At 38.6% G+C, this 13,943-nt stretch overlaps 1 protein-coding gene across 1 annotated transcript in view; it reads right to left on the bottom strand.

Moving 5' to 3' along the window:
• LOC140441343 (ankyrin repeat and IBR domain-containing protein 1-like) overlaps positions 1-13,943 on the bottom strand; it is a 180,288-nt gene that overhangs the window by 90,884 nt on the left and 75,461 nt on the right. The window contains exon 10 of the mRNA XM_072531999.1: positions 9,979-10,279. Coding sequence (XP_072388100.1) covers positions 9,979-10,279 — 301 coding nt within the window. The remainder of the gene's footprint in view (positions 1-9,978; positions 10,280-13,943) is intronic.

Raw genomic sequence — 13,943 nt, 5'->3', positions numbered from 1 at the left:
TACCGACGTATTTTAAAAATATTATGATATCAATATCAAAACAAACGAACAAGTTCTCAAACAACTAAGATAACAATGCGAAGTTTTAAATTCCATAAAAATCTGGAAATTGAAATACTTGGGGCACATCATGAGAGGTGAAAAATACGAACTACTAAGGAATATAATGCAGGGTAAAATCAAGGACAGAAGAAGCGTAGGAAGACGTAAAATCTCGTGGCTACGCAATCTCCGCGAATGGTTTGGATGCAGTTCAATTGAACTATTCAGGCGCGTAACCAACAAACTTATAATTGCCAGAATGATCTCCAATCTCCGATAGGCGAGGAACTTGAAGAAGAAGAAGAAGAATTTATAACACACAGACATACCCAGAAATTAAAAAAGTTTTTATTTAAAATTTCACGATCAGGAAATAACAAATTATATACAGGGTGGTCCTTAAGTAATTATACAAACAGAAATCGTAGATTCTGCACTTTAAAATATTACGATTTAAGCCAACTTGCTTTAATAAAATGATGATATTAAAAAAGAGACAGGGTGTTTAAGTGGAAGTTTAAAATTGTATTTTTCGCTAAACGCGTCCCAAACGATCTAACCACCTATCTGGAAAAAAACGACCAAATCCATCATAAATAAGTCTACTCTACCTTCAGACATCAAAAAATCTCTTATACCCAGAGAAAAAAATCATCCCGAATTACAAAGATATACGGCCTTCCACAAATCCATAAGCCCAATGTTCCCCTAAGACCCATCGTCGAAACATCTCGCTTTATCCTTACAACCATTAGCCGAAAAAGCTTCGTCTTTTGTTAAAAACTCTTTTCATTTTATTGATCTTCTGAAAAATATTTCTATTTCACCCTCAGATATACTAGTTAGTTTTGACATTGTTTCTTTGTTCACCAACATTCCCATCGATGAAACCATTTCCATCTTGGACTCTAAACATCAAATCCCCCAAGACACACTATCTCTTATAAAACACTGCATGTCTAATACATACTTTTCATTCCAAAATCATTTCTATCGTCAAATTAAAGGTGCCCCAATGGGATCTCCCCTCTCTCCCGTAATAGCTTATATTTTCATGGAACATTTCGAAACAGCAGCCCTGTCCTCATCAAATCTCAAACCCACCTGGTGGTTACGGTATGTTGATGACACTTTTGTCATTTGGCCTCATGGTAAAGACACGTTAGATCTCTTCCTCTCCCACCTGAATGGAATACATCCTAGTATTCAATTCACGATGGCAGTTGAGTCTGAAGCGTCTTTGCCATTCCTTGATGTTCTTATTCAGAAAAACTTACCTCACAGTTTTTCCTATTCCGTGTACCGGAAACCCACTCATACAAACCGATATCTTAATGCCCAGTCACATCATCACCCCGCCCAACTCAATTAAGTTGTCAACACTCTCATTTCTCGTTCCATAAGACTTAGCGACAACAATTATAGGTTATCCGAAATTAATTCAATAAGGCAAACACTCTTACACAACGGCTGCCACAAAACCCAAATCAATAAGAGCATTCAAAAACATCTAAACCCCATTCCATCCAAAAAAGAAACCTTGTCGCCGGATCAACCCAAAATCTTTCTACCTTTTATTAAAGGTGTCACTGATAAGATCAGTAGAACTCTTCTTCCTCTAAATATCAAAACCATCTTCACTACTCACTCCAAATTGTCCAATCTCGTCAGATCCGTAAAAGACTAAATCCCTAATGAAGACTATGGTGTCTACGAGATACCCTGTTCCAGTTGCCCACGTACATACATCGGACAGACAAACCGACGAATCCATAACCGTATTTACGAACATTCTATATTTGTCAAACATTCCGATACTACTTCAGCCTTAGCCCAACATCATATTCAAACAGGCCACAAAACAGATTTCGAAAAAGCAAAAACCATTGCTCCCATCCGCTCCTTAAAATCGAGAATCATTCGTGAAGCTATCGAAATCGAAAAACGACCTAACAGCTTGAACACGCGCGATGACGCGAAACGATTGCCGGCAACATGGCGACCCCTGCTTCAGCGACCTCATGCCCACACCGCTCAGGCCACGTCAGTTCAGATCACGTCAGCGCATACCGTTTGCGCGCATACAGCGAATATAAAAGCAGCCACACAGGGTAAGACGGTTGTCACTCGATACTGAGGAGTAGGCAGATTGAGACCTTAGTGCCGAGAGACAGTTCTTGCAATATAGAACACGATACTGGTACGTGAAGGGAGCAGGCAGATTGAGACCCCGAACTCGAGCCGAACCGTATCACTCTTGATAATGGCTCCAAAATGGGTGCGGAAACGTCGAGTAATAAATTCTCAACGCGGTTCTTCCCGAGAACTAAGTAATTTTCATATATATATATATATATATATATATATATATATATATATATATATATATATATATATATATATATATAGCCAACGTGGAAATAAAAATTAATGAAACCTCGCTAGAAGTAGTAGATGAATACATATACCTGGGACAGCTCATACATAAATCGGGATCACTACTTCCGGAAATCAACAGACGAATAAAACAAGCGTGGTCAGCATTCGGACGAAATTCCATTAGTCTTCAAGTCCAAAATGCCACTATACCTCAAGAAGAGAGTATTTGATCAATGCATATTACCCGTCTTGACATATGGATGTGAAACTTGGATATTAAAGAGAGAAATAACGTCGAAACTCCAAGTAACTCAAAGAGCAATGGAAAGATGTATGCTAGGGATAACAAAGAGGGATCGTAAAAGAATTGAATGGATACGGAGGCAAACCCAGGTGACTGATGTAATCCAAAGAATAAAATCCCTGAAATGGCAATGGGCAGGACATATGGCAAGAAGAACAGATAACAGATGGACCACTAGAACAACTATGTGGTACCCCAGGAACGCTAAGAGACCAAAGAGGCGCCCAAATCTCAGATGGGATTATGATATTAGAAAATTAACAGGAACAACGTGGTCTCGAATAGCACAAGATAGAAAAATATGGGCGCAAATGAGCGCAAATTATTAGAACAACGTATAACTAAGACATCGTCGAATAATAATAAGAACATAGAATAACATTGAAATAAGGGAGGCTGCACCGTAATTGGAAACGGTTGATAAAGCTGCACATGATGATGATGATGATATATATATATATATATATACATAACATCCAACTGATATTTTCAATATAATATACAAATAATAAATAGCGGTGTAATAGAAAGTTTAACTATTTCAATTAATCTGATGATATACATATTAGAGGCCAACCTCTTAGAACATGATAATATATTATGAATAATACTGTTACGATAACTATCCTGGCCTAAAAATAACTGTAAAATATATGATGACTAATGCTAATATGTTTTAGATTATACGAGACTTTTCGACCATAAACCCCAAGTAATAAAAAACTGGTTCCATTCGAATCTTTCGGAATTAGGCCTGTCCATTCGAGGCGAAACCAGGTCAATTGAGGTCAACATCCATCAAGTTCTAGAGCAGCTGTTTTCGTATAAATATGAGGGAACTTTTATTTTGAAAACAGTTAATAAAGAAGATTCGCGCTCGCGGTATTATTGTTACGCTCGCCTACTAATAAATTATTGTATATGTAGTGATAAATAAACTTATATAAATTATCGTGCCTTTTAATAAATTAAAGTAGGAACAATATAATAAATTAGTAAAGACATTATAAATTAAAGACATAACAATTAATAAATTCACAACAAATGGTGCCAGAAGTGAGATCGAACATAAATTAGACTTATAATAATAATACAAGTGAATATTTATAAATTGTGAAAATGACGACCATTTTTGAGCTGACAGTGACTAATTTAAGAAGACATCTCGAAGACAGAGAATTAGCTTCTACCGGAAAAAAGGCTGAGTTAGTCCAACGACTAAAGAACGCTTTGCTAGAAGAAGGACTAGATCCAGAGACTTATATATTTGAAGATGCTGTTATCTCGTCGATTTCGAAATTAGAGAACAAAGTTTCTGACGATATTTCGAAGGTATCTTCTGATGTAGCCAAAGTTTCTGGTGACATCGCATCATTAGAGAACAAAGTTTCTGACGATATTTCGAAAGTTTCTTCTGATGTAGCCAAAGTTTCTGGTGATGTAGCCAAAGTTTCCGGCGACATCGCATCATTGGAGAACAAAGTATCCGGCGACATCGCTTCTTTAGAAAGCAAAGTTTCTAACGAGATTTCTTCTCTGGAAAGCAAAGTTTCTGCTAACATCTCTAAAGTCACTTCAGAGATATCTGCTCTTGACGATAGAGTGTCTTCGTTAAAAAACCAAGTTGCTGCCGATATGTTGGCCTTCGAAGAAAAGATTAAAGAGATGGAAAGGAAGATGGAGGAAACAGGGACAGCAGAGAGAGGAAACAATCCAATTACAGTGGAGACAAAAGAAGAAGAGACGAAATGTAAGTTGGAAACACGGCCGAAATTTGAAGGAAGTGGAGGTTCTGTCCATGTGAAAGTCCCAACTTTCGATGGAAAATCGTCATGGAACAACTACATGAAACAGTTCGAATCAGCCGCAAGAGCAAATGGATGGTCTGAAAAAGAAAAGGCGGTAAACCTGACTATCGCTCTTCGAGGAGATGCCTTAGATGTGCTTCAGACCATAGCCGTAGAGGAGACCGATGATTTCGAACAACTGAAGAAGAGGTTAAATATGCGATATGGCCACGAACATTTGGAGCATGTATATCAGTCACAGCTTAAAAATCGTAGACAGAAGAAAGATGAGGCTCTTCAAGAATATGAGGTAGATATTGCCAGATTAGTACGATATGCTTATCCAACAGCTCCCGAAGACATGATGGAAAAATTGGCCGTTCAAACGTTTATTGATGGTCTTCGTGATCATGAAATGCAGAGAACACTGCGATTAGCTCGTCACAAGACGCTGGTTGATGTCTTATGCGCCGCCCTCGAATACGAGTCAGCTACGCAGGCCTCTGGCGGGTACAGTAAAGTTAGGACTGTAAAAGAGGAAGGAGATGAAGATAAACTTGACCAGCTCGTTAATATGATGAAAAGCATGACATACAAGAAAACGAAGACCATCAGATGCTGGAATTGTGGCGAAATAGGACACGTACGAAGCTCCTGTAAGCACCCTAGGTACGACGCAAATCAAGAAACTCACCATCAGGAAAACTAGAACGGGTCAGCCTTAGGGGGGCAGCTTCGACCCAGAACTTTTCCAAAGACCCTCTCATACTAATAGCTTCTTTGAAATGTCGTGAAGATAGTGTATATGTAGATGGAGACATAAATGGTAAAAAGCATACGTTGTTGGTGGATACCGGAGCGACCAGAACCATTATACGCCCGACAGTTATAAACAGCCGAAAGAAACTGTTACCAACGAGGTTGCGACTTCGGACCGCTACAGGTGAAAATGCCAACATTCATGGAGAAATCCAAGTACAATTGGGAATTGGAGCAGAAAAGTTTGTCCATACTGTTATAGTTGCTGACATCGAAGAGGATGTTATATTAGGAATGGACGTAATGAATATGCATGGATTCCAATTGGATTTTAAGAATAAGGTAATCAAAGTTGGCAACGAGGAAGTATTTCTCCATCCACATAATGACAACACTGTGCAAGCAGCCATTAAAGAAGATACAGTCGTGCCTGCGAGAAGCGAAACGATCATAGTAGCGCGGCTACAGGGAATTGTGGACGAAGGGAGACCTGTTATGATGGAGCCTTGGAACCACGACGATGAGGTTGGCCGTGGAATCATAATTGGAAAGGAATTGGTGACTTCGGCTAAAGAAATTCCTGTGAGACTTATCAATGTTAACGACTACCCAGTGACCATCAAGAAAGAGACAAAGGTAGGAACTTGTGTACCTGTGACATCCATAATCCGTCAGGCGACAACATCTGATAATTCCAATGACAAATTCGACCAAATGGTTGCAGTTGCAGGACAGTCTCTAAATCAGATGGAGAAAAGGAAATTAAGGGAATTTCTTCGGCAGTATCGTGAAATTTTCGTACCGAAAGGAGGAAAGACGGGAAGAACTACCGTTGTTAAGCATAAAATTGATACTGGTAATGCTAAGCCAATTCGTCAAACAGCTCGACGATTACCACAGGCGAAGAGAGAGGAAGCTGAAACGATTGTTCAGGAAATGAAGAAAGACGGGGTGATAGAACCTTCTACGAGTCCATGGGTCTCTCCGGTGGTCCTGGTTAAGAAGAAAGACGGAACGACGAGGTTCTGTGTGGATTACCGTTTGCTGAACAACGTTACCAAGAAAGATAGTTATCCTCTGCCTCGGATCGATGACACATTGGACACATTGGCTGGAAGTAAATTGTTTTCTACTTTAGATTTGAAGTCTGGATACTGGCAGGTAGAAATGGACCCAGTCGATAAAGAAAAGACAGCCTTCACCACAGGATCTGGATTGTGGCAATTCAACGTTATGCCATTTGGACTTTATAATGCTCCTGCGACATTTGAGAGGCTTATGGAAAATGTGTTGAGAGGGTTATCTTGGAAAACATGCCTGGTTTATTTAGATGACATAATCGTCTTGGGGGAGACATTCGAAGATCATTTGAGGAATTTAGAAAACGTTTTTAATCGACTTAAAGCTGCCCAATTGATGCTAAACCCCAAGAAGTGCCAGCTATTTCAAGGTAAAGTCAATTATCTGGGTCATATAGTCAGTAAAGAAGGAGTGGCCGTGGATAAGGGAAAAATCGATTCCATTAAGGAATGGCCAAAACCAACTGACAAACATCAAGTGAGAAGTTTTCTTGGACTATGTACTTACTACCGGAGGTTTATTAAGAAGTTTGCAGATATCGCTAAGCCATTAACGCGACTTACAGAGGAAGCAAGAGAATACCGCTGGGATATAGACTGCCAAAATGCATTTGAAACGTTGAAAAAGCATTTAATAACAGCACCAATTTTAGGGTATCCACTGCCAGAAGGAGAGTTCATCTTAGATACGGACGCAAGTAATGTGGGAATTGGAGGAGTGCTGTCTCAGATTCAAGGAGGACAGGAACGAGTTCTCGGATATTTTAGTAAAGTTCTTTCAAAACCTGAACGGAATTATTGCGTCACGAGAAGAGAACTTCTAGCAGTAGTGAAATCAGTAGAGCACTTCTATCAATACCTCTATGGCAGAAAGTTTCTAATCCGAACCGACCATGCCGCCCTTAAGTGGTTGATGCAGTTTAAGAATCCAGAGGGTCAGATAGCCAGGTGGATCGAACGACTCCAAGAATACGATTTTAAGATTGAGCACCGGGCCGGAGTTAGCCACAGAAACGCTGATTCTCTTTCCAGAAGGCCATGCCCAGCAGAGTGTTCCCACTGCAACAAAACGGAATCCAAGGAAGCAGCAGTGCTAAGAACGACGATTGTCAACGACGACTGGACGCCTACTAAGATAAGGGAAGAACAAGAGAGAGATCCAGTTATACAGAAAATCCGAAAATGGAAAGAGGAAAACCGTCGACCACCTTGGCAGGAAATATCAAACCTATGCTCAGTAGTTAAGACGTATTGGGCCCAGTGGGACTCATTTATCATCGAAGATGGCTTGCTCAAACGAGTCCTGGAAAATGATGACGGTTCGGAAAAGAGAAGACAGTTGGTGATCCCAAAGAGCAGAATAGCGGAAGTACTTCGTCAGTTACACGACAGTCCATCGGGAGGGCATTTTGGTGTAAGGAAAACCCTTCAGCGAATTCGGGAACGGTTTTATTGGATGAACAGTTCCGACGATGTAAAAGACTGGTGTAAGAAATGTACTATTTGTGCCACGAGTAACGGGCCTTACCGAAAAAGGAGAGCTCCTATGAGACAATATAATGTTGGAAGCCCGTTTGAAAGAATAGCTTTGGACATCGCTGGGCCATTTCCAGAAAGTGAAAACGGAGGCAAGTACATGCTGGTAGTAATGTATTACTTCACTAAGTGGGTCGAGATTTACGCACTTCCCGACCAGAAGGCCGCCACCGTTGCAGATAAGTTGATCCAAGAATATATCAGCCGATTTGGAGTGCCTTTGGAGATACATAGTGACCAAGGCAGGAACTTCGAAAGCGATCTATTCCAAGGAATATGTGATAGACTAGGCATGAAGAAAACAAGAACTACCGCGTATCATCCGCAATCGGATGGTATGGTAGAACGAATGAATAGGACAGTTGGCAAGTATTTGACAAAGATGGTGTCCGATCATCAGCGAGACTGGGACCAATACCTTCCGTTCTTCACAATGGCCTACAGATCTGCTGTTAACGAATCAACAGGCCAGACACCAGCCAAAGTCCTATTCGGACGCGAAATGCGACTACCTTGTGATCTCGAGTTTGGATGTAAACCTGGAGAAGATGTAGCAGGTGAAGATTATGTGATCGAATTACGGAGAAGAATGGACGATGTACATGAGTTGGTCCGTTCCCACCTTCAGATCGCTAGCGACAGAATGAAGAAACGGTACGATACACAAGCCGAAAAGGGTTGCTTTAAGAAGAACGACAAAGTGTGGCTGTATAATCCCAAGAAGCGAAAAGGTTGTTCTCCCAAATTGCAGCAGTTTTGGGAAGGTCCATACCTCATTATGGAGAAGATCAACGATGTCATCTACCGAATAAGCAAGATTCCGAGGGGAAAGCCGATGATAGTACACCATAACCGGTTGGCATCTTTCGAAGGTGACCACGACGTAGATGAAGAAGTGGAAGTAAACCAAGTCTACGATGTGTCTGACCTCACGTTTGAGGAATTCATGGGTGCCTATGGAGGTACCGGTAAAGCGAGACATGGTGTTACCACTGAAGAAAAGCAAGATCTACTCGCGCTCCCCGATGACTACTCGCTGGCCCTTACCATCCCGGCCAGTATCAAAGACGCACCAGGGTTGGCATCCGTCTTTCGAAGGAAGTTTGGTCGAGTTGCAGAACTTCAATGCCAAGTGCCAGCTACCGGTAAAACCTTGAAGCTCCAAGATGCATCACGTTACCTTTTCTACCTGGTGACAAAAGACACTGCCCGTGACCAACCTACCTACCGAGATGTATGGGAAGCCTTACTTCAATTGAGAGAGCACGTACTAGAGTCCGACGTGCAAAAGTTAGCCATACCAAAGTTGGAGTACCGCCAATTAGATTGGAGGGTTATCCGAAATATGGTGGAGGAGATCTTCAAAGACACCGAAGTCCAGGTGTTAGTCTGTTGCAATCCGCATAGTTACTGGTGCGGAGAGAAAACCGTCCCTTGTCATTTTTATACAACTGGAAGTTGTAAAAGAGGGTCCAGTTGCCGATACCAGCATGCAGTTCCGGTTCCAGTCCCGAAAAGGTTCCAGGAGGAACCATCTTTTAAGAGGGGGGCAATGTTACGATAACTATCCTGGCCTAAAAATAACTGTAAAATATATGATGACTAATGCTAATATGTTTTAGATTATACGAGACTTTTCGACCATAAACCCCAAGTAATAAAAAACTGGTTCCATTCGAATCTTCCGGAATTAGGCTTGTCCATTCGAGGCGAAACCAGGTCAATTGAGGTCAACATCCATCAAGTTCTAGAGCAGCTGTTTTCGTATAAATATGAGGGAACTTTTATTTTGAAAACAGTTAATAAAGAAGATTCGCGCTCGCGGTATTATTGTTACGCTCGCCTACTAATAAATTATTGTATATGTAGTGATAAATAAACTTATATAAATTATCGTGCCTTTTAATAAATTAAAGTAGGAACAATATAATAAATTAGTAAAGACATTATAAATTAAAGACATAACAATTAATAAATTCACAACAATACCATTAAAATAACAATAAAATTAACAGGCAAGTATAAACATAGTGAGGAAACCAGATTTTACATTTGGGATCATTCTACAGTAAAAAGAATAAAGCTTATTTACCATCTGCCTTTGTTGTTCCAAAACTATTAGCCAAAATTTCCATTTTTTGCTTTACGCAAGTCATAAGAGATTCTTCTAATTTTTGACTATTTTCGTGATTTCTAAATCTAGTATAAAAGTGTAGAAAACGGGACATTTCCTGCATCTGATTATTACGATCTAAAGCTTCAATTATTAGCGTGCCCTGCTTTTCATCAGCTTTTAAAACAGCTTCAAAACGATTACACCTAAAATATCCTCCTGTTGCAGAACTATGACGTTTCCATGACTCTTGGCATACCCAACAAAAGTCGAATTTGCACTGGAAATAGATAAGTAAAATAAATTGTAATAAATATGAACTTTTAGTTTAAATACCCAAATATTACATTTTATAAGTAATATAGAATCAATATTTTGCAATATTGCTATCCCTTTATGAAACTTGCTTTCATTTAACTAAAAACGTTTTTCGCGAAAATTGATTACAGTAGGAATGTCTCTGAAAGGTTTTTAACATTTATACAATAAAAAATATTAAGTGCAAAGTTGTAAGTAAACACGGGATAAAAACAAAACTTTGAAGGATGACTTTATGTAGTTTTACGAAAAATAATGAAGGTGAGTTGTTCTACTGCAAGTCCCATGTCATCATAGCAAATTAAACTTCTTGTTACTCTTTTCTTTTAATTTAACTTAAACTATAACCTTAAGAATGTAGTACTTATCATTTCTGATCCAATGACCAAACTATAACAGTGCAGATCAATTTTTGGTCTAGATCTATTTCTTGGATTTTATTCATTAGTAACTTGAAGAGTCTAGGAGATTCCCACCAAATTGTGATAGCATCACAGTATGAATGCTGATAAGGTTTTGAAACTAGGTTCTTGTGGCATATCTAAATTAATTATTGTGTTTATATGGGATTTCATCATCAACCTGTATGCGTTTTCTTTTGGATATAGGTGTCCCCCAGCTCTTTCCATCTGTCTCTGTCTTGTGCGACTTGCCATCCAGTTACTGCTAATACGCTTTAGATCGTCAAGTCATCTGGTTGGTGGGCGTCCTCTGCTCAGTAGTGTTTCTTGTCTTGGTCTCTACTCGACAATACGTATTGTCCTTATTCTTTTTTAGCTTTTTCCCTTTCAGGGGTCCCTGTTCCTTACTTTTTGTAGCCACTTATTTCTGTCCATCGGATCTGCTTCACCTAAACCTTTCCCTCTTAAGTCTTCTGCCACACAGTCCTGTCGTCTTCTTATCGGTTTTCTTTTTCTTCTCCTTCCATTAACTTCCAAAAGCTCTATCCTTCACCCTATATAGTTTTTATAGTTTTTCAAGTCTGAGATGACCAAACCGTTGCAGTTTTTTTTCTTTAATCTTTTTTAACACTGTAGTCACCCCGGCACTTTCCCTAATCAAGGTGTTTCTGATCCTGTCCTTTCTAGTATAACCCAATATCCACTGTAACATTTTCATTACAGCTATCCTTATCTTGTTTTACTGAATCTGCTTTACATGCCATACTTCACCGCCATAAACTAACGCTGGTCTCACCATACTCGATTTGTCGATCACAAAGTACCCCGCTTATTCGCTTTCAGTTAAACCAACCAACCTGTATCCTGTGGGCAATGTTTCGATTCATTGTCGCATTTTTCATTATGTAGGAGCCAAGGTATTTAAATTCTCCTACTTGTCCTAGTTTTTACAAACAATACTATGTTCCTCCCAACCACATATACCCGTTTTTAACCTGCTAACCTTAAGTCCTTCCTATTTAATAGCCCTTATCCAATACTCCACCGTCTCATCCAACATTGCTTTGCTCTCCTTCACTAACACGATATCATCAGCAAAGAACATTGACCAAGGAGCCCCCTCCCTTACTTTCTCTGTCAGTATATCCATGACAATATTAAACAGGTAAGTACTCAGTGAAGAGCCTTGATGCAAACCAACCGTCATTGTAAAGCTTTTGTTCAATCTGACAGCAGTCCCTGCTTTGGTGTACGCTCCCTTATACATAATTCGTCACAAGCCATACATACTTCTCTGGAACCCATATGTATCGTACTCTTTTTCAAGATCAATAAATATCAAATGTAGCTCTCTTTTTTCTAACTTTATTTCTCGATCTACTTTCTCCAAGCAAACAAGGCATCCTTTGTCCTAGGAGTCCCTTTACCAGATGTTTTTTCTAGGACATCTTTTACCACTCGTGTAATTTTATACGTAACGTGTTGGCTTTCAACCAGTCATTTACCTTATCTTTTTTTAAGCTTTTCCAGCAGTCTACTCTTAAAACTACTGTAAGCTCCTTATCTTTTTCTTCCTCCGCTACTGTAGATAAAACACTGGTCGTCAGTCTTCATAAAGAACGTATTAATGACAGTCAAATTTTATGCCACTGCAAAGTCAATCATACTATTCCCTTTATTATTTTTTATTCCTATTCCCAAACCTTCATTAACGCTTTCTATTTCTGCTCTTTCTCTACCGATATGTCGATTCAAATCACCTCCAATAAAACTCTTTTCGTCTACAGGAATTTCTAGCATCTCGCAATCAAGCACCCTTTAAAATTCTTTCTTTTCCTTATTTTCCCCTACCTGTGGGGACGTAGGCACATATGATGTTTACGTTGGTATTACCTGTATTCAGTTGGTCACTTTTTATTCTTTATTTATCCTTACAAGATGTTTCTTCTATTTGTTGTTTAAAATAATACTTAATTCCATTTCTGCAGTGACTGTCTGAACTACTAAAATATTAACTTGCATCTTTTATCAAGTTCTCTTAGCTTATCTTTCCAACGAGTTTCTTGCACAAAAAGTCTACAAATCCTTTTCCGCTGCATGAAATCAGCGAGATCCTGCGATACTTCTAACATTAAGAGTTTCATCTCTCAACTCTGACCTTCAAGGAAGCATGATATTAATTTTTAAACAATAATATTGCATCATCTATACGATCAGCTATAATGATGATATCATCTGCAAATCTTTAATAACTGACATTCTCTCCATTTATGTTAATACCATGCTCGTTCAGATCTGCCTTTTTACAAGTATGTTCTAAAAGCGTCGTGAATAACTTTGTAAAGACCTAGCTGAATCCAGACTCCTAGCTCTATCCAGAATCCTAGCTGTATCCAAAATGTATTTCCTTTTTGTTTAGATAGTCTTACGCTAGCTGTGTCATTTTAACAGATATATTTAATTTTGCTAGTATATGAACTTCGTTAAAACGTCTGTCTGGATACATGGCATTAAACAATTCGCAACTGTTTTTCACAACCTATAATAATTACAATTTCTATGCGTTGGGTTTTGCTTAAAGTAGCCATAATTTGCTTCTAAAACTTTTTTACTTGAAATTTTATGTATATGACAAAACTACAACTGATATTTTAAATGATATGCAACTTTATTTTGATCGACTAATAGCAACTTGATTTTTTGACGATTAATAATTGGTGTTGGTTTTTTGTGTATTTCTTTATCATTATCCTTTTTTAATAAAACATAAAGTTTATTAACTACTGGGTGTCCCAACTAAAATATTAAACTACAACAGATTGTTGTTCATCATTTTTAACAGGAGTAGCAAATTCTAAAACTCAAAAATAATATAAATTTTTGTTTACTTCTAAGAAATCATAGTTGACTGAAATAACAGTATACCATTACTGAATATAATATTAAAATACCTTTCAAATACAGTAAAACAAAGCCTACATTAACAATTACGTCACCCCGTCAAATCTGATGACGTCATCATGTTCGCATATTATTAAAAAATTCGTCATTTAAATTAAAAATTGAACTGTTTCAGGATTATTGTAAAATGTGAATTCTTTGCAAACTAATGAGTTTGTTTCATGATTTATTTACTGTCTGTATATTTTGTATCAAAAAGGTACCCTTAAAAATGAAAAATAACAAATCCCCTGGCTATGAGTAGTGATCGAAGCGATAAAACTA

This window comes from Diabrotica undecimpunctata, chromosome 5, assembly GCF_040954645.1.
Source record: "Diabrotica undecimpunctata isolate CICGRU chromosome 5, icDiaUnde3, whole genome shotgun sequence".
NCBI classification, from domain to species: Eukaryota; Metazoa; Arthropoda; class Insecta; order Coleoptera; family Chrysomelidae; genus Diabrotica; species Diabrotica undecimpunctata.
The sequence above is the reverse complement of the archived record's forward strand: the minus strand, read 5'-3'. Positions and strand labels throughout refer to the sequence as shown.